The sequence below is a fragment of the Chanodichthys erythropterus genome, chromosome 10 (assembly GCF_024489055.1).
Source record: "Chanodichthys erythropterus isolate Z2021 chromosome 10, ASM2448905v1, whole genome shotgun sequence".
NCBI classification, from domain to species: Eukaryota; Metazoa; Chordata; class Actinopteri; order Cypriniformes; family Xenocyprididae; genus Chanodichthys; species Chanodichthys erythropterus.
The window spans coordinates 44,196,474-44,221,667 of record NC_090230.1 but is presented as its reverse complement, the minus strand read 5'-3'; the positions used below and the strand labels follow the sequence as shown (position 1 = coordinate 44,221,667).

Here is a 25,194-nt window from a genome sequence, read left to right as displayed (position 1 = left end):
ATGTGTCTGTGAAGTTTCAGCTCAAAATACCCCATAGTTTTTTTTTTTTTATTAATTTTTTTAACTGCCTATTTTGGCGCATCATTATAAACGTGCCGATTTATGCAGCGCGGCCCCTTTAAATCTGCTCTCCGCCCACAGAGCTCGTGCTTGCCTTAAACAGCTATAAACAAAGTTCACACAGCTAATATAACCCTCAAAATGGATCTTTACAAAGTGTTCGTCATGCAGCATGTCTAATCGCGTAAGTAGAGTATTTAATTGGATGTTTACATCGATTCTGCATGAGTTTGATTGTGCTCCGTGGTGGTGTTATGTTGAGATTCACCTGTTCTTCAGAGGTCTTTTAAACAAATGAGATTTATATAAGAAGGAGGAAACAATGGAGTTTGAGACTCACTGTATGTCTTTTCCATGTACTGAACTCTTGTTATTCAACTATGCCGAGGTAAATTAAATTTTTGAACCTAGGGCACCTTTAATTTAAATGTAAGTACATAGTTAAGGCCACTTAATATAAAGTGGGTCCTATATTTTTAAAAATATTACAGTAACAGAATGACTTCATAACTTCTTGTGATGCTCTCATGTTGAGGGTCCATGGCAGAATGTCAAAGTCTCACTCTCTGCCTATCTGTAAAAAAATGTTTCATTTTAGTAAGATCAGCTCATCTTCAATTTAAATGAATGCTGGTCTAGAGATTCTAAGCCGAATCACCCACTTTCTGTTTAATGGATGGAAAAGCATTTATATACAATTATTTTACAAATTTTATATAGAATTTATATATACAGTTATTTTTTTAGAGTGTCATACTTCAGAGCAAATATTAGTGGAGGCCTTACATTTTAACACCCAGAACAATATCCAGATGAAGGCGATGACAATGATGAAGATGCTGAAAAAAGCCACAAAAACTACTGAAAAGTCCTGGCTAGACTCTGAAAAAGACAAATCGCAGGTTAGCCTGATGAATTGGTTGATTTATATTTGTTTATTTCTTAAATGTTCAGATTTTATTATTCTAAATAATTTAAAGGGTTCGCCCAAAAATGGAAATTCTATCATCATTTACTCACCCTCATTTCCGTTTGGTGCATCTAACGTCACATTGCTTTTAAACTCACAAAAATAAATTAATTTAAAGGGATAGTTCACCCAAAAATGAGAATTCATTTCCTCACCCTCAAGTTGTTCCAAACCTGTTTGAATTTCTTTGCTCTGCTGAACACAAAGAAAGATATTTGGAAGAATGTCAGTAACCAAAGAGATCTTCAGCCCCATTGACTACCATAGTAATTATTTTTCCTACTATGGTAGTCAATGGGGGACGAGATCTGCTTGGTTACAAACATTCTTCCAAATATCTTTCTTTGTGTTCAGCTGAGCAATGAAATTCAAATAGGTTTGGAACAACTTCAGGGTGAATAAATGATGACAGAATTCTCATTTTTGGGTGAACTATCCCTTTAAATTAATTTATTTTTGTGTGAGTTTGAAAGCAGTGATGTTAGACGCACCAAACACAAACGGAAATGATCGCCCCACACAAACAAACATTACCCACTTCCTAAATGGAGTTTAATCAATGCAGCCATATGGACTGTGACTTTCTTATATATTTTTTTTTTTAAAATCACTCACCCTCATTGCTAAAGTCAAGTGTAATGTTCCTGCTGAGGGGTGTTTGGCCGCTTGAGTAGCTGGCAAGGCAGGTGATCATGTCTCCATCACTCCAGTCAGGTTTACACAGATCCAGCTCACTCTTCATGTCATAAGATGTGGATAGATGAAGTGACCTTTGACCCTCTCTGCTCCAGGTGAAGTTCACCAGCTCAGGGTTCAGACCCTCCAGAGAGCAGAGCAGATGAACACAGGTGTCATCACTGCTGTTCAGGAGCTGCAGGGACAGACCTGGATGTAATGCAGTGGAGGGAGATGAGCAACACCAACATGAACTCATGAAGATGAACATAGTATTCATAGCGTGACTTGGTTGACATTACTATATTACCATTGTATATAGGGATATCTAGGTGCTGGTCTACAAGAAGCAGACATTTCAAATAAACATAAATCATTTATGAAAGGCACAATCACCTTCAACTTGGAGTATCACATTTGAGATGTCTTCCAATGTCGGTGGTGGAATTAATATTGTTGTTTTACAGCTGTAATTACCAGAGTCACTAAACTGAACATTTTCTATTCCTACTGTAAAAGACGTTTTGATGAATGTAAAATGAGGAATGCAATTACTGGAGTAAGATCCAGTAATTTCATTAAAAATCCATTTACAGATAGTTTTGTTAGTTGCACTATTTTTTGTCCATTCTACGCTAACTCTTTCACTCTCATCAGGTGGTAAGTGGCAAGGCAGATGGACAGTCGCTCCCTTGACTGCTCTGAAAACCAAAACACCTGTTAAGTGAAATTAAAAGGTAATTCAGCTCAACTGTAATTTAATAGAAACAATAAACCCCCACATACTTTTTTTTCTTTTCTATATGACTTATTTTGTACAATATCCTCAAAATAAAGAATAAACATCAAGAGCTTCAATAGAAATCTACATTCTGGAGTTAGGATAACAAATTTTAAATCTCTAAGATAAGCTCATGACAGTTTAAAAAAAAAAAAAATTAAACAAATTATGCATTTATATGCTCAAAACACCAATATACACCAAAATTTATGCAACCATCATATTTGACGAATTAAAAGGAAACCTGCACACTATAGGTTCTTCAGAATTGTATTATTTTCAATAATCTAATAATGAAGTAAAAGTGAAGCTAAAAGTTTAATCTAATAGAATCAGACTGTAAAACTTTTTTAGGTTCTAACCAGAACCTTTGTTTTCAAAAGTGTGGTCACAATAAAGCAACCTAAATTTCTTTTCATAAAGAATTACTAAAATTATTAGTTGCTTACCCTCACATCCACACATTGGGAAGCTGAAGACAGTAAGAATCAGGTAGTAAAGAGCCAGTAAAGAGACCACTGTATGCAGTGTCTGATTTACGCTGCTGGCTCCTTCACATCTAACATGTTCATTCATAATGAATGAAGGCGTTACCTGTTTATCACGGTGTGCACTACCATTAAGTGCACTAGCCTAAATAAGTGAACCACATAACCTCTGTTCTGCTCAAAACTTCTGCTTTTTTTGTGTTGTAGGCATTTTCACTTTAGGGCTGATAAAAAAAAGAGAGAAAGAAAAAAGGAGAATTGTTTTTAATCACAATTATTTTTATTGATAATGGCAATAATAAATATTATTTGTATTATAATTATTATTTACAGCCCACAATTTTAATATAATATTAAAGTATAATAATGTAATTCATATTTTTAATAATACAATTGTTTAATAAAAACATTTATATATAAAATATTCATTTTATTACCAAATTTAAGTGAATTTTATTGCCAAGTTTATCAAAAATTAAATTAATAGTAATAATATTGTACATTTTTATTTACAACCTCCAAATTAAAGTACAATCAAGAAAGTATAATTTAATTCATATTTTTAAATAATAATAATTTTAATGAATAAAATATCACTTAAAAAAAAACTAATTTTAGTTAAAATTAATCTTTTTAAAAAAAATTAAATCAAATGTTTTAAATAAGTATAAAATAAATAAATACAATTAATACTCATATTGGTGAACTAATCAAAAATCTATTGTCCAAACCTATCCAAATCCCATCCAAATCAGTGACTTTCATGAAGCAAGACAGCAAACAGACAGTTTCATATGTATGTTACTTTAATAGGTGTTTAAAGAATAACATTTGCGTCAGCAGACAGTGTTATGACATAAGACTCAGTGAGAAGGGCAATGGCAAAGGGGTCCCTCTCTCTACGCAGGGGGTCAGTAAGGCAAGGCTGCATCAACAACTGGGCTGTAACAATCAGATCCATACATTGCATCATACAGTACTAGTGACAATAATCAGATCAAGCACACAAGTATAAACTCCTTAGAGGAATAAAGAACAGGACCTCGGGTAAGCGTTTAAAAAGACGGCGCCACAACTGCATCTAAAGCCATGAACGTACATTCTTGTACAGAGCAGAGAAAATCCTCATCATTGACGGGGTGCATATTCAAGGTTATTAAGACTCGAAAACGAGTTGAGAAGGTGAAACGTGGAAGGTTTGGCAACTGATATCGGTGATCGCTGATATTGCACGTTTCAGGGCTAAATGCGTAAGAGTGAAGGTTATTTGATGTCAGATATGACGGTGGCAGTCGCACTGCGCACTACGGAGGTCAGGGTGTGTGTCTTGAGGATGACTGGAAGTTTTTACAAATTATTCAGGTATTGTTAGGAAGCAGCCTAGAATTCCTCCAATATAAAGCCACCGCATACAGAAAGACTGGATTGGAATTAGAAAAATACAGGTACAAAATCCATTACATTCAAGAGACAATCTAGCACAAAAGGGAAATATTATAATCTTTATAGCTAATATAGGAATTTCTGTTTCATAGAGGCATTTTGCTAAGAGGCATCTTCTAAATAGAAAAAAGTGGGGTGAAATTCATGACGGGGGCATCATGGGATGGGATCAGATTCTAAAGATGCATCATGCGGGGACGTTCAAATAAGCCGTGTTATCATTCAACGCTAACAATGACAAATTTTAAAATACACATATTCTCCCTCTTGATATGCAAGAGAAGTTATGATTAAGAATGACAATCATGAGGGGACACTGGCGAGATGGGGAGATCAATCTTTATGGAGGTAGTTCACTCAAAAATGTAATTCTGGTACCATTTTCTCACCCTCATGTCGTTCACACTGCATTTTTCAGTACAATGAATGAATGGTGACCCAAAATGACGAAAAAGCACCACAAGAGTGTCCACTAATGACTTCAATTTTCTCCACACAAAACTATTATATGGCTTCAGAAGACTTGAAATAGTCATATGAACCACTTTTATGGTGTTTTTTATGACATTTTTACATTCGCTTCAATTATTAAAGAGTGCAGCCTGAACATTCTGCGAAACGTCATTTTTTACGTTCCTCAAAATAATGCAGATATTGAAACATGATGACAGAATTGGAATTTTTGGGTGAACAATCCCTTTAAAAACATGATGTTGTTTTGGTATGGGTTTAAGGTGCAAATATTGTCTTTCTAAAATAGGCATTAAAAAGGTGCCAACATTTTGCACACCACTCTCACTGCAGGTTAATTCAGAGGAAAAGATTCAGAAAAGATTAGAAGAATTAGTTGTGCTGATAAAATACATTTGAAACCTGAAGACGGATCCGCTGGCTAAGCCCAGCGGAATAAAGCCTGGCTCTCTGCATCATGAAATTTCCCTTACAGACTATTTTCGCTTTTCTTTGGCAAATGTCTGAGAGAACGACGCGCGTACAACACGTCTCCTGATCGCCGGGAAGAACTTAAATTGCGTCCGATGCGCATTACGCGCGAGGGAAGACGTATTACAGTAACTTCCTGTGAACAACAAACATGGAACTCGGGTGAGTTGCGTGAATTATGATATATCGACCTTTGAGGAAACAGATCATTTTCCAATGGGCCTTACGCTGCGGTCACATTAGCGACGTTTCAGCTAAATTTTGTGTGTGAAAAAGGTCCATTGGCTATTGTCAATAGCAAAGAGATGCATGAAGCACAGCTCACACAGAAGCCACTTTCAAACGGATTCCAATTGTAATGACTGCATTTCGCACACAAAAATCTCGCCGAGCAACGGTAAATGTAACCGAACCTTTAGTCAGGGTGGATGCATTTGCATAAAATTAAACAAAGCATTCATTCTGACTAAGGTATGGAAGCTTGTTTCAACCACTGAATAAAAAATAAAGTAATATCGCAATTGTGAGTTTATTGAGATGTAAACTCGCAATTGCGAGAAAAAAGTCAGAATTGCGTGATATAAATTAGCAATTGTGTGTTATCAAGTCAGAATTGTGAGTTATAAACTCAAAATTCAGACTTTTTTCTTGCAATTGCGAGTTTGTATCTCAAACTTATAATTGCGAGAAAAAGTCAGAATTGAAATTTACATAGTCGCAATTGCGTGTTATCAAGTCAGAAATGGGAAATATAAACTCGCAATTTTCATGTAGAATCTCAGAATTTTGAGTTTATAACACGAAATTGCGAGTTAGAAAGTCAGAATTGTGAGATATAAACTTTTTTCCTCAGAATTGGACTTTATAACTCACAACTGAGAGTTCATATCTCACAATTCTGAGAAAAGAAGTCATAATTGTGAGATAGAAAGTCGCAATTACCTTTTCTGTTTTTTATTCAGTGACGGAAACAAGCTTCCATACTAAGGTCCATATAAGGGGATAATTCACGATCAGATTACTGGTTGATACCATTCAAATTGTCCATAATGACAATCAACTGATTCAAAACAGCTGAGCAGGAGGTTTAACATCTTATAATTCTTGATTTATAATATTTTTACCCTACTATACACTTTTAAAGTTTTATAAGCGGGGCCGTACAGGTGATTTATAAAATTAGCTTAATAAAATGACACTTATAAAAGTGATTAGGTCCTGATTTTTCAGGTAAACATCATCAATATGTCTCACGACTGCCTCAGGCACAATTACAGCCTACAAGCTTTCTATTACTTAAAATACACTGAGGTTTAAACCCTTGGCTTGGAGTAAATGCCTCTATTGTATAAATAACAGGAAAGGGGGACATTCAGACACAGATCTCGCGCCCCACCACGCACACGCCAGACGTAGGCCATATGCGGCAATGCAGTTGCCTCGCACGTGCACGTCAGTAAGCAGGAACTAAACGTCTAGAGGCGCTGCATTCTTTATCAGTGCTTGTTGGCTTAACAGGTAAGCATAGGTATATATACACAGATATTTGTATATGAGCTTTTGACAACAGTCTCGATCCAGTAGAGCACACCTCAGGAAAGGCTGAGGTTTCTAAACGAAATGTTACGAACCAAGCGAGGAAAAACAGCGCCCTACAGAAGGTGTTCTAGGGAGAACAAATTAAATACAGTATTTCGAAGGAGTACAAAAAAACCTTATTAGTTATAAGTTCATAAATTCACAGACAATATCATTTATAGAAGAAAAATTGGTGACTTTAAAAAGCAAAACAAACAAAAGAACATCTTATTAAAAAGGAAAAAGCTTGACTGTAACAGTGAAAGAGTGTGCGGTTTTTAAACCTGTGATCTGGCTTATAGCATTCCTTCATTTATCTAATCTAAGGTTCCCTGCGACCTCAGGAGGGTTTCGGGAAGAAGAGTCTGAGGTTCGAACCAGCCCAAGAACACAGGGAACTGATGTGCACTGCAAAAATCATCTGGTTTTCCAGTAAAATATCTAAACAGCCTGAAAACGAGATTAATTTACCTGAGAAGCAAAACCATTTACGATAATTGAACGAATTTGTGTTTTGGTATAAATATTTCACATTCAGTTTCATAACTCATAAAACCTTTCTGAATAGTTTAAGCACATTTTTAGGCACTCAAATTGTAATGAATGATCATAAGGCGGGTTTCGAACATGAATAACTCTGTGGTTTTTAAGTTTTTCAGTTCATAACTTACTCATAACTAAAAATGAAACTCACATGTCACCATTTACTGGCATAATGACCTACAGAAAGAATCACTGAATGAATCTTTTTAGTGAACTCATTCAAAATGTTTGAATCTAAATCAACACAACTAATCTCAAATTATTCTTATTTTTCTTTACTTATATCTAACAAAATTTTGACAGAAGAAAAAAGCCAATCGTGAAAAATACAATCAAGTCTTATCTTACACGATTTTGCTTCTCAGATAAATTGATCTTGTTTTAAGAATTTTTTAGATATTTTTACAAGACAAAAAAACTATTAAGAACATGATTTTTTTCCAATGTGTCGCTGATACAAAGCACATATTCTGGCTTGAAGACCAGAAGATGACCCTGGAGGGGTCTGACTCAAAAGTGCCTGAAACACAGGATGTGCACGTTTCAGAAGAACATGCTATGCTGACTCTCACAATTCAAGATGTATGTGTGTGTGTGTGTGTGTGTGAGAGAGAGAAAGAAAAACACCTTTCTCTTCTACATCAATCCCTGTTTTCTTTTTCCTCTCCAACTCTCTCCCACCATGTGCTTGGAGGAATGGACAGAATCAGCAAAACTTTGAGTTGGAATGGCGTCTACAGCCTCGGGTACAAGAAGAAAACGAGGGCTGAGTATCTCAGTGACGATACAAAAGCTAATCTGAGACTAAAACGAAAACAAAGCAAAAACACAAACAAAATTTGCCGTTATAACGAAAGCCAATGACAACTACAAGCATCGTCTACGGTAGCTAGAAATTAGTGCAGTGTCTATTATTAAACTATATTAGAGAGGAGTAGCACTCTTTTGGATTAGCCAGCAAGATGCTACACACTGCAGTAAGGTCAAGTATTGACATAAAATGCATTTTTTCGTTCAAGTATCGCCATACTGCTCTGATAATGAACTCATCGATAGCTGTGCATGTCAGAGAAGAGCGCAGAGCTAAAAGTGACGAGGCGTCACAATATAAAAAGGTTTGACTGACTTTCCATCGGGTGATTCAGTCAGAAACACTTGTAGGCAGGGTCTAAAATTAACTTTTGCAACAACTGCCAACGGTTAATGAAAATTGCTGGCCAGAAATATTGATTACTTACAACAAACTTTGTTTTACATTATAAAAAATGTGGGGGGGGATATAAATATATATGTACTGTTATTTTTAAGAAAATACACAACCTTTCAAAGTTTGGGGTCAGGAGGATTTTTTTTTTTTTTTTTAAGAAATTAATACTTCTATTCAGCAAAGTTACATTAAATTAATCAAAAGATTTCCATCTCAAATAAATGCTGTTAAAAAAAAAACTAATCGAATAAAAAAAAAGTATTGTGGTTTCCACAAAAATATTAAGAAGCACAACTGTTTTAACATTGATAGTAATAAGAAATGTTTCTTGTGCTCCAAATCAGCATATTAGAATGATTTCTGAAGGATCACGTGACACTAAAGACTGGCTGCTGAAAATTCAGCTTTGCACCATGGGAATAAATTATATTTTTTAAAATATATTAAAATAGAAAATACTTATTGTAATAATATTTCACAATATTACTGTTTTTACTGTATTTTTGCTCAAATAAATGCAGCCTTGCTTAGCATTAGATACTCCTTTCATAACCGACTGCACACTTTTGAACGGTAGTGTATTTTCATTCATACATATATATAGATTTGGTGCTATGCAAATGATAATTTTTGACCCTGCTCATCGGTATGCCTGCGGCTGCAGCGCATCTTGCGCAAACATCCGGCTTTCCCTCCGACGCGTAGCGCTGCTGTTTGTAAGAGGATAACAGGTGGTTTTATCTCTGGTTAACTGTCATCTACAGAGGCACCTGACACATCGAGGGTCATTGCTTGAAAGAAAGAGGCATCTAGGCATTGACTGTGCATTATGAAGGTGAAGGTGGTGCTTCTGTGCAGAGAAAAAATCTGAACAGGGTTGTGAGGTATGAGGCTGAGGTTGAGCAGTCTGAAAACACTCATTCTCTCTCTCTTCATACGATTCAGAGCAGGAAAGAGGGCAGGAAGCCACAAAACGTTCCTCTGACCAAGAGAAGGTGTACGCTGCTGTGTGAAAAAGACGTTTGTGCAATGAAGCTAACCAGGAACAGAAACGTAAAAGATAGAGAAAGACGAAGAGGGAGTACTTGCTTCAAATGCACTTTTTGTAGGCAAAACTTGACCTTAAATAGTAGCCATTTCTTGCAGATTGTAAAGTCTGATAACTGGTCCGGAGCCACCAGAGGAAACAGGCATAGGGACCAGAATTGGCTCCCCCAGGGCCCTGAGGGGGGTGAGAGGGAGGGAGGGTGGGGTTGGGTGTAAGGTGAAGGCTTCTGGGATAAAACATCTTCATTCATCTCAGAGCTTCCCTCATCCCTTTCCAGTCTCTCTCGCTCTCGTTCGCTCTAAACCCTCGGCTGCAGGGGCCGAGAGTCAAGAATAAGGCCCCAGCATGTCCATACATAAGCCCAGTCCGGACTAAACCCGGCCCGGGCCAGGCTGAGGCCTCACTGGTCCGCGCAGGAAATCAGCACAGGAGCCATGTCCTTCACTTGACCTTCACTGGGGATGCTCACAGCACGCTGGGCTCTGGAACAAACACACAGGCTTTATTATCAACACACACACACCATTACGCCCATGAGTTTGCAGGGTGTCCCATCTACCTGTGCACATTCTCCATGGCTGCAACCTCAGCGAGAGCAGCTAAGCTGAAGAAGGCCGGGAGGCTTCCGGACGTATCCGGCGCGTCCTCTTCCGCTGTTCTGGGGTCATTGTAGGAGACCCCCCTATTGCATAATGTCTCTTGAGTGAATGGCTTTTCATCCTGATTCTTGGTCTGATCCTTAGATTTGTCTTCTGCTGCAACAGAGAAATATAACTTTAGACTTTTAGACAAATATGTTACCCCTCCCCCCAATCTTCTTTTATTGGCAGGACAGAATAAACTAACAATCCAAGTATGTTTCAAGTGATGCACACTCACATGATATGAAGAATCCAGTCATATACAGTAAATTGCCTAAAAAAAGCTATTCTATTTAACATGAGGAAGTTGTGCCAGGTTAAGATGGTGTGGCTAGCTTAATGTGGATCATTTTTTAGCAACCTTCTATTGGTGGACACTTTCAGTTGCGGTATACATAGTTGACAAATACTGCATATCTGCAAAGAGTGCAAGTCTTCAATGGCTTCAGTGGCTAACTTTTTGTTATTGCAAAATGCTTCATCAGTGTCATAAATTTGAAGAAATGAAAATATAAATACAAAGCAGAACTGTTCATCTCCGCACAATGCACAGCAGTGTTTCATTTCTGAATCCCTGTTTTGAAAAACCAATTATTCAGCGGACCATTCATAAAATAATTGTTGGACTCACTACACAGACCTAATCGCTCTCGTGATGCTTCGATCTCATACACCGACCGATCCGTGTAGCACCGCTTCAAGTCCAACAAGCCTAAAGAGAACCATATACTTCACTCCTGAATGAAGCAGCCATTTGAATTAAATGAATTAATGAACGACTTAATCATTAAGACATTTACTACCACCTACTGGCAGTTTTATTATTATTTTTTTTTATTTAGAGTCCAATTTTATTTTAAAAATAATTTTATAATTCCATATTAATTAAAAAATAAAATAAAAGTATCAGTCATCATTTACTCAACCTCATGGTCCAAAAGTTCATGTGTAATAAAATAAAGTATTACTTTCTGAAGCTACTTTTTGTAATGTCTATTTCAGGGGTCAGCAAGTAAGTTTGGCATTGGGCCAAAAAAAAGTTGGTGGGCCAGAACATAGTCAAAGGATAATTTAAGAAATTAATTGATGTCAGTGTCTTTTGTAATTGGTAGTGAGCTGTTACTCTTGTGTGTTAAATCCTGTAGTAGGACAGACATTAACAAAAAGCTACATTTGTGTGGGGGTGTCCGGGTTTTACACTGGATAAATTAATAAAGCATAGTGACACGTAACCTGGAAAGTATCTTGATTCACCAACTTGCAACACAGACCGCCTTGCTAAAACACACATATGTGGGAGATGCAGAATGGATTAAAAAAAAACTCAAAAAATAAAAGAGGACTTGAATAAGCCCATTAATGGCATGTTTGAGTCATGATCTTAACAAACTGTGTTTTATTTCCTCTCTCCATATTGTGAATAATAAATGTGTATCATTTTAATTTGCTTGTTACACAATGGAGCCTAACTTATTGTAATAATTATTTGACGTAGCCTACACTCAGAATTATTCCTTGGCATCCTCACATACTAAACTGCATTTTTTAAATTGTTTTTTTTTATTGTTTGCATGCTGGAGGTGTGCAGAGAAGCTGGTGAGAGAAAATAGCACTATCAAAGAGTCTAAAAAGGAAAATTGACAGCGAAAATAGAGCATACAAAGAAGAATGGAAAGTGTCAAAAGATAATAGAACCCATTATAATCAGTGATATTGTCTACGCTGTATGCGGCGCAAAAAAAGTTGCATCTGGTGTTGCAATTAATTCGATTAATAAATCACCACATCATGTAATTAATTAATAACTGTTCTTTTGATCTTTCTAATCATGAAAAATGCAGCACAATATTACAATAATGGTAACACTTTACAATAAGGTTCATTAGTTAAACATTAAAGTATTAACTAACATGAACTAACCGTGAGCATTACATTTGTTACTGTACTTACTAATCTTCGTTAATGTTAGTTAATGAAAATACAGTTGTTCATTCTTTGTTCATGTTAGTTCACAGTGCATTAACTAATGTTTTAAGATTTTAATAATCTATTAGTAAATGTTGAAATTAACATTAACAAAGATTAATAAATGCTGTAGAAGTGCAGTTCATTATTAGTTCATGTTAACTAATGTAGTTAACTAATGTTAACTAATGAACCTTATTGTAAAGTGTTACCACAATAATAATAATAATCATAATAAGAAGAAATGGTTCTTGAGCACCAAATCATTATATTAGAATGATTAAGGATCATGTGACACTGAAGACTGGAGTAATGGATGCTGAAAAATTAGATTTGCCAGGAATAATTTACATTTTAAAATATATTAAATAAAATAATATTTTACAATATAACAATATTACTGTATTTTTGATCAAATAAATGCAGCCTCAATGAGCAAAAAAAACTTTCTGACAAACTTTTGAACAATAGTGCACATAAAAAAACTCAACCAAAACCAAAATGGGTGCAGAGCGTTTCTTGAAGGAGTTATCTGTTTAGAAATCATAAATAAGACAGTAACAGGAAACTGTTTGTTCAGCTCACCCTCTGCAGGTGACACTCGGCCATCGGCTGTGCGCACCAAATGTGTGATTTTACTCTTCCTGGCCTTCCTTTTCTGACTGCCCACAGGCGTGTCCAGAACCTTCTGGGGTTCAGGAGAGGGAGACACACACGGACTGCCCGACTTCACTATCGGACTTGATTCTGTACCCATGGGGTCAGGTGTGGCGATGTCTAAAAGAACACATGAAATATGTCAAGACTGAGACCTGGAATTCCTAATGTAGACATCCAGACAATAATTGGTGCTTAAGGATACTATATTGCATTTAGCTTGTGCCAATTGTACTAAACCACAACAGGCTGCATCAAAGTATTTACATAACTGGTTCACATGTGCCCCTTTAAGATAACCAGAGTATACAGTGACCTAGATATAACAGCGTTCCCTGCTATGCGGCAGGAAATACTGAGACACACTGGGCAAAACCACGGATAAACAACAACCAACACCACGCAGACACAGTTTCCAACACTCGTGCACACACTCTTGCTGTCTGAACAGAAAATGAAGCTGATATCTGAACAGTTTCTAATGGCTGTGGGGGTGTCACCTTTGTCTGCGGCACTGGATTTCTCCTTCCTGTGTTTGTACTTGTTCACTATCTTGTGGAATAAGGTCTTTTTCTGAGATGAAGATGAACCTAATTTCAAAAGCAACAAAACAGAAAAAAAAGAAAAGAAAAAAAAAATACAACACAGCATGCTATGTTAGGTGGAAGTCATGTCATTCTGAACATGAAATGGCTACTTCCTAATAAAGTAAGCAAATGAGGAAATGAGTGTGGGGGCCAGGAGGATGTGATGTCAGTTTCCATACATGCAATACACTTACCCTTGCAGGTTTTGGGCGGTTCAGGAGGGCTGGATGCACTGTTTTTTTTCTTCTTGATGACCGCCACACTCTTTTTGTCAAATGTCAGGGGGCTGTACTGTGGTAAGCTGTTGAACTTTTTCTCGAACTCCTCCTCAAGCTTTCCTAGTCTGTGAGTTTTGTAGACAGTAAAACATTAGCAATCTGTGTGCAATGTCTGCTCACCTAGATTCCAAATCTTCTAGACTAAACTGACTTCAATGCTGCACAATGAAACACGATGGAGCACTCACAGCACATGCAGTGATGATGCTTTGAGACACGAATCATGCGCTTCTTGGGTGAACATAGTGCATTTCATTCTGAAACCCTAATTTATTAGATCAGCCTTTGCCGTGTGATAAGCGCACTAAGCTATACTGAGATTTTGTTTTCTGCTCAATTGACGGATGCTTTGTCAATGCAATGACGCAAAACACCATGTTAGTTATCTTATAGGTTCATTATAAAACTGTGTCAGGACAGATTAAACTATGGCAGGTCACCACAGTAATAAAATAGTTTGCATACATTTGATATAGCCTGCAATAAAGCAGGACAATCAATTTAAAAAAGACTACTATTCACCTGTATGTGCTTAAAGTCTTCGACACAGACAGCGTTTTAATCATTTGTTTATCATAACCTTTACTAATCGATTCATGCGAAGTATAAACCCACTCCTGTCCTTTACATATTAATCAGATGATCATTTCTCAGTGAACTGAAAAGCCGCAAGATGCGTGATATAACAATAGATGGCTGTAACGCATGATTGTATTTCGTGATCTGAAGATGCTGTGCTGCTTCAATGCATTGCAGGCTCGTCAGAACGCAAAACGGAATGTAGTTTTTGGGGGTGAGGGCAGGAGATCGGCAGAAAAAAGAACACAGCAAAGAAAAAGCACTAGCTGCCGCTGAACTTTTATAATTTTTAGTGAAATTATCACTGAATTTTTATAATTTTTTAGTGAAATTATTAATTATTGTTAAATTATTACGATTTTTTAAACGTTTAAGGGGGGCGTGAAAAAAAAAGTTTCAGAACCACTGCTAAAGCAATGGTAAATAAGGCTGCAACTAATCAATAAAATGACAAAAAAAAAAGAAAGAAAAAAAAATCAACAAATTTGTAATTATTTTGTGCCAGATTTACTAACAGCTTTAACTCTTTTGGCATTAAAAAACTATTGTCAAGATTTACTAAAGACATGCTGTGAAAAATTAGCACTGAAATGGCATGGACACAGTTACTTTTGCGGCTGACCTTATTGCATATGAATTTGTAGGAGTTTCCCTTTCAGACCCAAAATTTATGGAAGGAGAGTATTTAAAATCAATCAAGCAACGGGATTCACTAAGGTTTGCGGTAGTCAATTTACTGGCATTTACGCCATTATTTAACGGCATGTCAATCCATTTGTGATTAATCTAGAAAAAAAATTCCATTATAAAAATAGCTGTTAGTTGCAGCCCCATTCAAAAAACTCCTCTGCAGAAGAATAATCACTGTTTCCCTGCAGATTCAGTGATGTGATGGAGAAATTACAGCTCACCCTGGGGTGGTTTCCTCCTTAGACTTGGACTTCTTGAGCTTTTTTGGGTTGCTGGTAGCAGCTTGAGAAAATCCCCAGCTTTCATCATTCCAGCCGCCCTCATGATCAGACACACTGCCTCGAATGGAACCTCTTTTCCCTAGAAAACAGATCAGCAGCCCAAACAGCACATTTTTCATTCACTGTATCAAATGTTTTTAGTTTAAATATAAATCATGAGATAATGGTCAACTGAATCATAGTAAGTATTATTTTAGTTTTATGTTTGTTGCTTTATAGATTTTAATTTTAATTTTTACTTGATCTTGGTGAACCTTGGGTTGTTTTTAAATGTGCTTTATAAATAAATAAATAAATAATGAAAATGAAATGAAATGAAGAGAAAATTCTAAATGAAATTTGGCATGTCGTTCAACGTCAACCTTACAGTGGGAGTAACATTGGAAAGCACTTCTTTAGAAAATGATAGAAAGCACAATTTAAAGACTTTTTGTAGTGTTGTCATTTCTGCAGAATAACACATAAATGAGGAAGTAAGTTTTTTCAATGCTATTATTTGTTACACATTATCAGCAGGAACTAGTGGGAAACGAGTTTCAAATCCAGTCTCTAACTAACAGGAAAGGAACCTTTGGGAGGTGTGTGTGCGTTACCTCGGTCTACATTTGCTCTAAGTGATGTGAGCATCCCTTCGGACACTAGAGTCTTATAAAGTGCTCCTTTACAGCTTCGCTCAGACTTCCTGGACCCACAGTTCTCTGGCTTAACCTCCAGGTCTTTATCTTCCTGTCTGGTTTGAGGTGGTTTGGTGTCGGTGTCTTTCTCCTCCAGTTCTGTTTGCTGCAGAGGAGAGCAGTGTGGTTCCATGTCCTCCACGCCACTAGGAGGCTCCACCTTCAGGTCTGGTTCACTCTCACACTCAGCTTTAGGGGTCAAAGGAGCTTCCTCAGATTTCATCTCTACATCCTGTGGCTTATTATTCGCCTCTTCGTCCCCTTCTTCCTCTTCTTCCGTGGCATCGTCTTTTAACTTAAGCTGTTTTTTCGGTTTAGACTTTTTCTTCTTCACAGCTGGAGATTGGTCCGCAGTGGGGCTGCCTTCACTCTCTGAGGGACGAGCTTTCTTCCTGGGTGTCTCTTCTGAGCCCCAAGCACCTTTTGCTACTGCTTCAATGGTGAACATCACGCTGTCCAGGTCCGACTCGGATGACTGGCGCTTCTTCGCCTTTTTGGGCGATGCAGGATTTTCATCAGACTCTTTATTTTCTTTCTTCTTTTTCTTCTTCTTCAGCATCTTACAAGGGCTGATGTCAGATGGGGTGGTGTCCGTAGGGGAGGATGAGGTGGAGCCGGAGCCAGAGGTAGAGGATGACGATGTGGGGAGAGGAAGTTCGGGAGCGTCCCCCTGCTCTTCGTGGTCTGGGATGGCTGTGCTAATTGAGCTGTGCTGAGCACAGAGAGAAGAAGAACCGCCAGAGGGCTGGGAGGATCGAGCTTCCATTTTCTCAGCCTCAGAGGCCAAACACATCTATATAAACACATAAGGACATCAGGTTATGGAGCTTTGCAATAAAAATGACCTCTGGCACAGATATTCATGTCTTACTGGCTATTAGATATCATGCAACATATCAGCTGCCTGAAGGCCGTTCCTTCAATAATGTGACATGCTGCTAAGTGAAACAGGATATTAAATTGGGAAAAATGTAATTTTGAATTATGTGGTTTCTACATTGTTACAAATTCAATTCCTATTCAGTATCTTTGTATTGCTTTAAGTAAAAATATCTAAACATACTTAAAAATAAAAGATAAGTTAACAAGTTATTTTGGAACATACTGATAGAATGAATGCTTGCCAGGGTGTTGCTATGCAGTTGCTAGGTTACTTACTCGCCTAAGTTTAATTAATATCTTGCCCAAAATTTTTTTGCGTAAGATTTTAAAACTACTTTCAGCAAAAACTTAAATACAAGTGTTCAATTGGTAGATCGTTTAAAAATCTTGCTTTAAAATAAAAAATGTATTTAAATGTATATAAATTAATTGTAAATAAATTAAAATATGTTTATATTTATAATATAATTTACATAATCCTATTTAGAAATAAATATTACATTATATATATCTATATAATATTATATATAGGAGAAGTATAAATGTTAATAAATCAATTTATTTCATAAGCCAAGTTGTTTTTAGTACATTTTGAAATTTTTACAACATTTTTCAGGAAATGTGTACCGATTAATCATTCACAGCAGTAACATGTATTAAGAAAGTAAATAGGTCATTTTTACCTTTATGTTGACTTAAAAATATAAACAGCCACCAGGTGGCAGCATACACATCAAAAGTTTCCTAGGATTTATTACATAACATTGCCTGCCACTGTCCATGCCAACCGGTCAACACCAGCCACTGCCTCAGTGAGCTTTAATTCTGCACTATAACATCAAATACTGTATGTAGCATAAGATTCATCCCCGTCTTGTATCTTTGTGTAACCCGGGGCAGTGATTGTGCCATGTGACTGTGGGTTGGTGATGTACCTCAGCGAGCTGGAAAAGAGCCGACTGGCCGCACTGCCTCACCTCAGACACTGACTGAGACCTACTGGAGGAGATCTGCTACAGAGACAGAAGAAACACGCATATTAAGACCAATAACAAGCACATTATTGACCCACAGAGAGGAACACACATAGAAATATGGAGCTTGTTTAGGGAAAAATATAGACTGCTCATTTATTAAGGAGGGTTCTGGGTAAAATCACAATGCTGCAATGGCATTTAAGTAAATACATTTTAAATTGTATTTAAGTAAAAGACATTTTAAATTGTTTTTACATGTTCTTAAGAAAATGCGAGTGGTACTCGCACATGCAAAACTCGCTGCCATAGGGGCACAGTGTTAAGGGTGGTTGCCAGGGTGTTGCTAGGTGGACAAAAGGTCCCGATCTCTATAATACTCTGGGTCCTATATGACTTGAGAATCTGACTTTAATAACTGACTGAATAATTGACTTTATTCAATGTACGGGATTTTTTTTTTAAATTTCAAAAAATTAATTAAAATTAATATTCACTGCCTAATAGTGTTATTCTACTATGTATATACTATTATAGCTTTATTCATTTTTTAATAAGCTTTTATTTTCATTGTATTTTTATATTTTTATTTTTTGTTTGCATTTCAGTTTTTAAAGTTTTAGTAATTCCGTTGCTTAATTTTTTTTATTTGTAATATGTTTTATAATACTTTAATATTTTTAACATTTCTATAAAGCCTTTATTTTTTATTTTATCTTTATTTTAGCAGTTTTAGCAGTTTAATTGCCAAGTCAAAGTATTTTACTTTTTTTTTTTTTATCTAAAATGTATTATATTTTAGCTTTAATTACTAGTTTTTGTTTTATGTAACAGTAACAACACTGCCTAATATAACCATCCTCATGTGTCACATGCTGTCACATTTTGTGCCACCGTTTCAGTGCAAACTTCTCAAATTCTTCAAACCAAACTAAATCAGCTGAGCGTCTTTCCAGTTAATGACGATGATGAGAAGTGCTGAAAACAAAAGCAACAACTTGAAATGCAGGAGTATCAAAATGGCCGCCTGGATGGAGGAAGTTGGTGTTCTAACAGGTAATACACCAGCAAAAGCAGAAGCGAGATATTTTATTTGGTACTCTATGAGTTACTGAGGGTTTCTGCTGTGGTCACTGACTGCAGAATATTTGTTTAATAACTGAAAGTTGTGGGGTAAAAAGGCAGAAGGTTTTATCTTAGATTTCTGGTATTAGTATAATACAGCTAAATAAATAACAAAACTAAATTATTTACAAATATTTTACATATGATTTATAAGTATTTACACTGAGTTTGAAGAAAAAGTTATATATCATACCCCAATTAAATTTTCTATATCAATTCAGCTAATGAATGACATTATTTTTTACTAGTGCTGTCAATTGATTAAAAAAAAAAATCAACTAATTAATTGCAAATTTTTCTGTAATTAATCCTGATTAATCACAACTGACATTAAAGTTTTTAAAGTTTTTATATTGTAATAATTTCAATATATTATAAATATAAATACTCAATACTATATACATATCCAGAAATTGAATCATCAAACACTTCACAGTCTTCATTGTTTCATTAGGCTATATTTATAAATTAAAAATAGATTAATTTTTTATTAAAGCTACAAAAGTGATTCAGTCAAGAGCAGTGAGTGATTTTCTCTTTTTCTTTTGTTTTTTGATTAACAACAATTACGGACTGCAGCAGGTTTATTAGGCTGCTGTCACTTTAAGACTTGCCGCACATGACGAAGATCTGACACGCATCGTATTTTCTCACAACTCTTCATTTTTATTTAACTAATTTAAGACTGTGCTTAAGTGGATACCTGACACAATGGGTGTTCTGGCATAATTTTGTGCTTTTATGTCTGTTAAAGCAAGAAAGAAAGCGTGCAGTTCTGAGTCGTGTGTGTGTGTCACACAGACGGGAGATTCACAGACAGCGTGACTGTACTGCACTGAGTTCTCTTTTGTGTCTGTCATGCTTGAATGCTTTAAAAGCATTTGCAAGAATACGAGCGTGATCATATAAGCTAGCTAAAAGGATGACGAAAAAAAAAACGTGCGTTAATTGCTTTAAATATTTTTAATGCATTATTTTTAAACTGAAAAAATTCAATCACATGCTTTACCATGTTAATTTTGACAGCCCTATTTTTACTACTGTAGCCAAATAAATTGCAGTCAATGTGAACACCCCAAAATGCATTTAAAGGGGTCCTATAATGCCCCTTTTAAAAGATGTAATACAAGTCTCTGGTGTCCCCAGAATGTGTCTGTGAAGTTTCAGCTCAAAATACACCACAGATAATTTATTATAGCTTGTCAAATTTGCCCCTATTTGAGTGTGAGCAAAAACATGCCGTTTTTGTGTGTGTCCCTTTAAATGCAAATGAGCTGTAGCTCCCTGCCCGCTTTCCAGAAGAGGGTGGAGCTTTAACAGCTTGTGCTTCGGTTGCTCAACAACAACAAAGCTGGAGAATCTCACGCAGCCAAAATGACGATTGTCAGAATGTTACATTGTTCAAACCGGAGTCGGACACTGATGGAGAGACTCAGGAAGAAGTTACAACTTTTAGAATGCAACTGGACTTTTCTAAATGGTTAGTGGATAAATTTATGTAGTTGTTGTGGAGCTGATTTAACTCATCGACTAGCATGTGCCGTCATGTTACTCTTTTGTGCAAATCCAGCATTGAATTGACCCTCAGTTGTGAAGCAGTCCGGCTTAAAATGATGACATGGCAACAACACTATACTACCTCTTCTCTAAAGCAGCCCAACATGGCCTCGCCCCCTTTGTTGTGTGTTCTCATGGGCGGGGTTTATGTACATTTTAGGGTTAATGATGTCACTAACCTGGGAAGAAGCTCATTGTAGTCCCTACCAGCAATTTGTTGTAGTCCTTAAAAAGCGATTTCTTTAAAGAAAATATCTCCCTTTGCATTGAACTTTGCATTTAACTTTGCAGATGTTGTTTATGATCTAACAGCAACATTACACACTAACTAAAGTTAAAGTTAAGATAGATGGGAGCAGGCTTGGCTCCAGCTCTAAAATGTAAGGTGGACAATTCAGGGTGGGATGTACAGTTGGGGGTTGCAAGGGTGGAAAATGGAGTTTCTAGGAGAGTTTATTACAACTGTACCTCAGCCAGCTGAAACAGGGGTGATTTAACACAACTCTTGGGCAGGTCTGGTGAGCTTGGCTGGGATGGTCCAGAGGCCTAAGAAGGACATTAAAGCAAACCAAATGAGTGCTCCGATATCATTTGAAATTAAAAAGATAACCAAACCTTCCACATTAATATAGCACCTATTACACTTTAAGTATCCAAAACCATGTTTGACTGTCCCTCACCTCTACATGTGTGAGAGAGCTTGTGTCCTCAGCATTCTTACTTCCTCCAGCAGGCTGCGCTGGACTGGAAGAAATCTGAGGAGAAAAAGTAAAAGAGTGTCAACAAAATGCATTCAGATCATTAAGCAATTCATGTAGACGCACACAGCCACCCATCCATATCTGAGATGTCTCACTGCTAAGGAGGTTTTTAAGGGTCTGTTGTTAAGAAGTGACAAGTCTTCAGGTGGTCTCACCTCAGCCAGCTGGAAAAGGGCTGATTTCCCAGTGTGCTTAGCAACATCTGTGCATCCTGTCTGGGAAGAGCTGGAGGAAATCTACAATGAAAGCATGAAACCAGAAAAAAAAAAAAAAAAAGAAATCAGTAAAGCAGAACAAAGCCATAAAAGTAAATCTTGAATCAACATCCTGTTTGAAATGACCACTGACATTTACAACTCAACACCTCCCTCTGTTGACAGCTTGATGGAAAAGCCACAGGTAGATTTAATAAAATAAAAAATACCCACATTGTCTAAACAGGAAGTGACAACATGACAGCTTGATGTGTCTACACTGGAAACTTGCTGCATGTCAACTCAGTAACTAGTACTGAAGACATCAGCACAGTAAAACAACTGAATAGTTATGTATACTTTCTATTCAATGAAATAATTATTTCAAGTATTTATAAAAATAAGTATTTTAAATAAATTGTTTTAAATAAAAAATGATTATAATTACACTGTTTTTCAATTACATGTAATATTTTTTTTCCATAATGCTACATATGGTTACATAATGTAGAAATTTAGAAACCAAAAAATTATTTAAATAAATAAAAGTCATAGAAATTCATTCACATTTGATATAAATATATTTTTGTCATTAAAAAGTGGCTGGAGTACACTAACATTTAAAAGATTTTTTCTCTTATGCTCACTAAGGCTATGTGAAATATTACAATTCTAAAAAACAATTTTCAATTGTAATATATTCCTAATATGTAATTTATTCCTGAATTTTTAGCAATCATTTCTCAAGAAACAAACTACAACAACAAAAACAAAACTGGATTTGAAATGGAAATCTTTTGTAATATTTTGTTTTTACTTTCACTTTTAACATGTCCTTGCTGAATAAAATTATTAAAATATGTACATATATATAAATTATTAACATATATATTAAATAAAGAATATATATATATTTTACAGACCACAAACTTTTTAAAGTTAGTGTTGATGTACAGTGAAAGAAATCAGACACAGATCACAGGCTGCCCATAAACACAAAGGATTGCCCTGCATTGGGCACTAGAAATATCACATACTGTTTTTTTATGTAACAGTCAAAAAAATATTTGAATATATACGGAATTAAAATGATTAGAAATCAGTTCCCTATAGGGTTGGTTAACATTTGAATTTTAGCGATTCCACTTCCGATTCTGTTTATCAATTCTGATTGTTAACAATTCCCAGTTTCGATTCCAATATGTTAAAAAAATAAAGTCAAATATATACATACTTATTCTGTCATTTTGCAAAAAAACATTCTTTTGCAGCTGAATACCATGAACAAAAATTAGCAGCCTAAAGAACAAATAACTAATATAAATTCCAAACATAAGTATACTGTCAGTAATACAATAAGAACAAATAAGTAAATTAGCAAATAAAAATACAACTAAAAGTTCAGAAATTGAAATCAAATGTAAAATGACACTACATAATTTTCTTTTTTCCCCCCCAAAAAATATAGATTAATCCTTATTAATGTTACAAAAGTTATTCAGTGTTACAAAAGATCATTGAGTGATTTTCTTTGTCTATTGTTGTTTGATTAACATTAATTACACAGACGGCAGCAGGTTTATTAGGCTGCTGTCACTTTAAGACCTACTGCACGGATCCAATATACTGTTACAAATACATTTTCTGTTAACGTTCACTTAAATCATAACCGACTGTGTTTACGAGGATATTTTGACATCATTGTGTGTGTATTTGTCCGTTCAAGCGCAAGAAGATGCGAAAGAGGAATTCATTCAGTATTCGTGCACTATATGAGACAGCATTCAGTATTCGTGCCCAGTGCAGAAAACAGCACGTGCCGAAAAGACTTCTCTTTCGCTTATGCTTGCGCTTGAATGGTTTAAAACCACATTAAAATGCGCACATAGGAATTGATAAGCAGAATGGAAATTATAATTTTATGACAAATATCTTATTTCTGACCTTGAGAATATTCCAGAATTAGAATCGATTTGCTATTGCTTTATTATTTTAGGCAAACTGCGAAAAGAAAGTAGCTGGTGTAACTATGCAGCACAAAAAAATGAGACGTCCGTCCACACAAAGCAATGTCGACATGGTGTTACTCTTAATTTAGCAGTGACTTTTCATTTGCAGTGCACTAATGCCAGGCACAGTTGCTTTGGATCAACCTGTGTGTGTGAGATTGTGTTTGACAACAGAGAGACTTAGAAGACAATTCCTGTTCAAACATTACAGACAGTCAACAGGTAGAGCATTCAGCCCCGTCCCTTGAAAAGGACTAAACATATGATGTATTTGTCTGCAAAACATGGAGGCGCTGCCTTTTGTTTTGTATTAACCTCCCGTGGCCCTGTTCAGTGACAAATGCACTGCGCCGAAGGCAATTAGGATCACTTAGTGGCAGCAAAATGGAATTTACAGAGGATTAACCAGGGTGAGAGTCTGAGGAACCCACAGGAACACACACAAACAGCTCACATCCCTGAATCACACACACACATTGGCCTGATGTCTCAAACGCCTCATAAAGCTATACAATTTATGAAGTCTATGCACCTCCTAATGGTACACAAACCCAGTTTGGGGCCCAAAACAGTCATCCCAGTCTGTTTAGTCACAGACCGCTGTGGCTGCTGTATCCGTGGAGATGGGCTTGTCACAGTCTATTTACGTGAGCACTGATCATGTGCTCATTATATCAGAGGTCTGCCGTGAGTACAGAATGATGCAGATTTGTCTCAATCACATCAAGATATGAGGACATGGATCTAGACTAATAACTGTTATTCTCATCTAGAGCCCTCTTTGTGCTCCTGGTTTTAAAACCTCATTTAACTCGACTGTGGTTACACTGTGCTCCTACTACTAATCTGCATATTAACATGTGCAATTACACTGTAATCTTTTCTAAATGTTATTATTGTGGACTATTTGTGTTTTGGGTTGCTGTTCTCATCTGCATATAAACTACAGGAATATTGATATTAATAATGGATGCACTGATATTAAAAATCTGGCCAATATCTTCAAAACAATAATTGTTTTCATATTATGGCTGATAATAAAATCTGTATTATTTTGTCTAATTAAATTAAAAATAAAACACTAAAAACTAAAATCAACCATTTTAAAAATGGATATACATTTAGGGATTTGTTAAAGATTACATTTAACAGTGTTTTTAAAGGGTTAGTTCACTCAAAAATAAAAAAAATGTCCCATGATTTACTCACCTTCAAGCCATCCTAGGTGTATACGACTTATCTTCTTTCAGATGAACACAATCGGAGATTTATTTAAAAATATCCTTCTAAGCTTTATAATGGTAGTGAAGGGGCTCCAGATTTTAAAGCCCCAAAAAATGCATCCATCCATCATAAAAATAATCCATACAGCTCCAGAGGGTTAATAAAGGCCTTCTGAAGCGAAGCAATAGGTTTTTGTAAGAAAAATATCCATATTTAAAACTTTATCACCTATAATAACTAGCTTCCGGCAGATGGCCACATGCATTGATTTGCGGTGGAAAAGTAACCACTGACCTGAAGCATAACGTAATGACGAACACGGGAGTGCAGAGGATAGAGCGAAACAAAGCATCGGTCATGAATTAGAAGTCTAAAACGAGA

At 36.1% G+C, this 25,194-nt stretch overlaps 1 protein-coding gene across 6 annotated transcripts in view; it reads right to left on the bottom strand.

The window, feature by feature from the left end:
- Positions 1–3,784: 3,784 nt before the first annotated feature.
- LOC137028714 (HMG box transcription factor BBX) overlaps positions 3,785–25,194 on the bottom strand; it is a 42,260-nt gene continuing 20,850 nt past the window's right edge. For 2 of the 6 annotated variants that reach the window (XM_067397860.1, XM_067397859.1), the window contains exons 7-17: positions 21,542–21,622; positions 21,306–21,380; positions 21,094–21,171; positions 17,905–17,982; positions 16,007–16,880; positions 15,354–15,492; positions 13,780–13,928; positions 13,499–13,588; positions 12,927–13,118; positions 10,295–10,490; positions 3,785–10,217 (exon numbers count right to left, since the gene is read on the bottom strand). In XM_067397860.1, coding sequence (XP_067253961.1) covers positions 10,136–10,217; positions 10,295–10,490; positions 12,927–13,118; positions 13,499–13,588; positions 13,780–13,928; positions 15,354–15,492; positions 16,007–16,880; positions 17,905–17,982; positions 21,094–21,171; positions 21,306–21,380; positions 21,542–21,622 — 2,034 coding nt within the window. In that variant the 3' untranslated portion in view covers positions 3,785–10,135. Of the gene's footprint in view, positions 10,218–10,294; positions 10,491–12,926; positions 13,119–13,498; positions 13,589–13,625; positions 13,929–15,353; positions 15,493–16,006; positions 16,881–17,904; positions 17,983–21,093; positions 21,172–21,305; positions 21,381–21,541; positions 21,623–25,194 lie in introns of those variants that run through there. The other 4 variants (XM_067397861.1, XM_067397862.1, XM_067397863.1 and 1 more) reach the window with 4 other exon arrangements.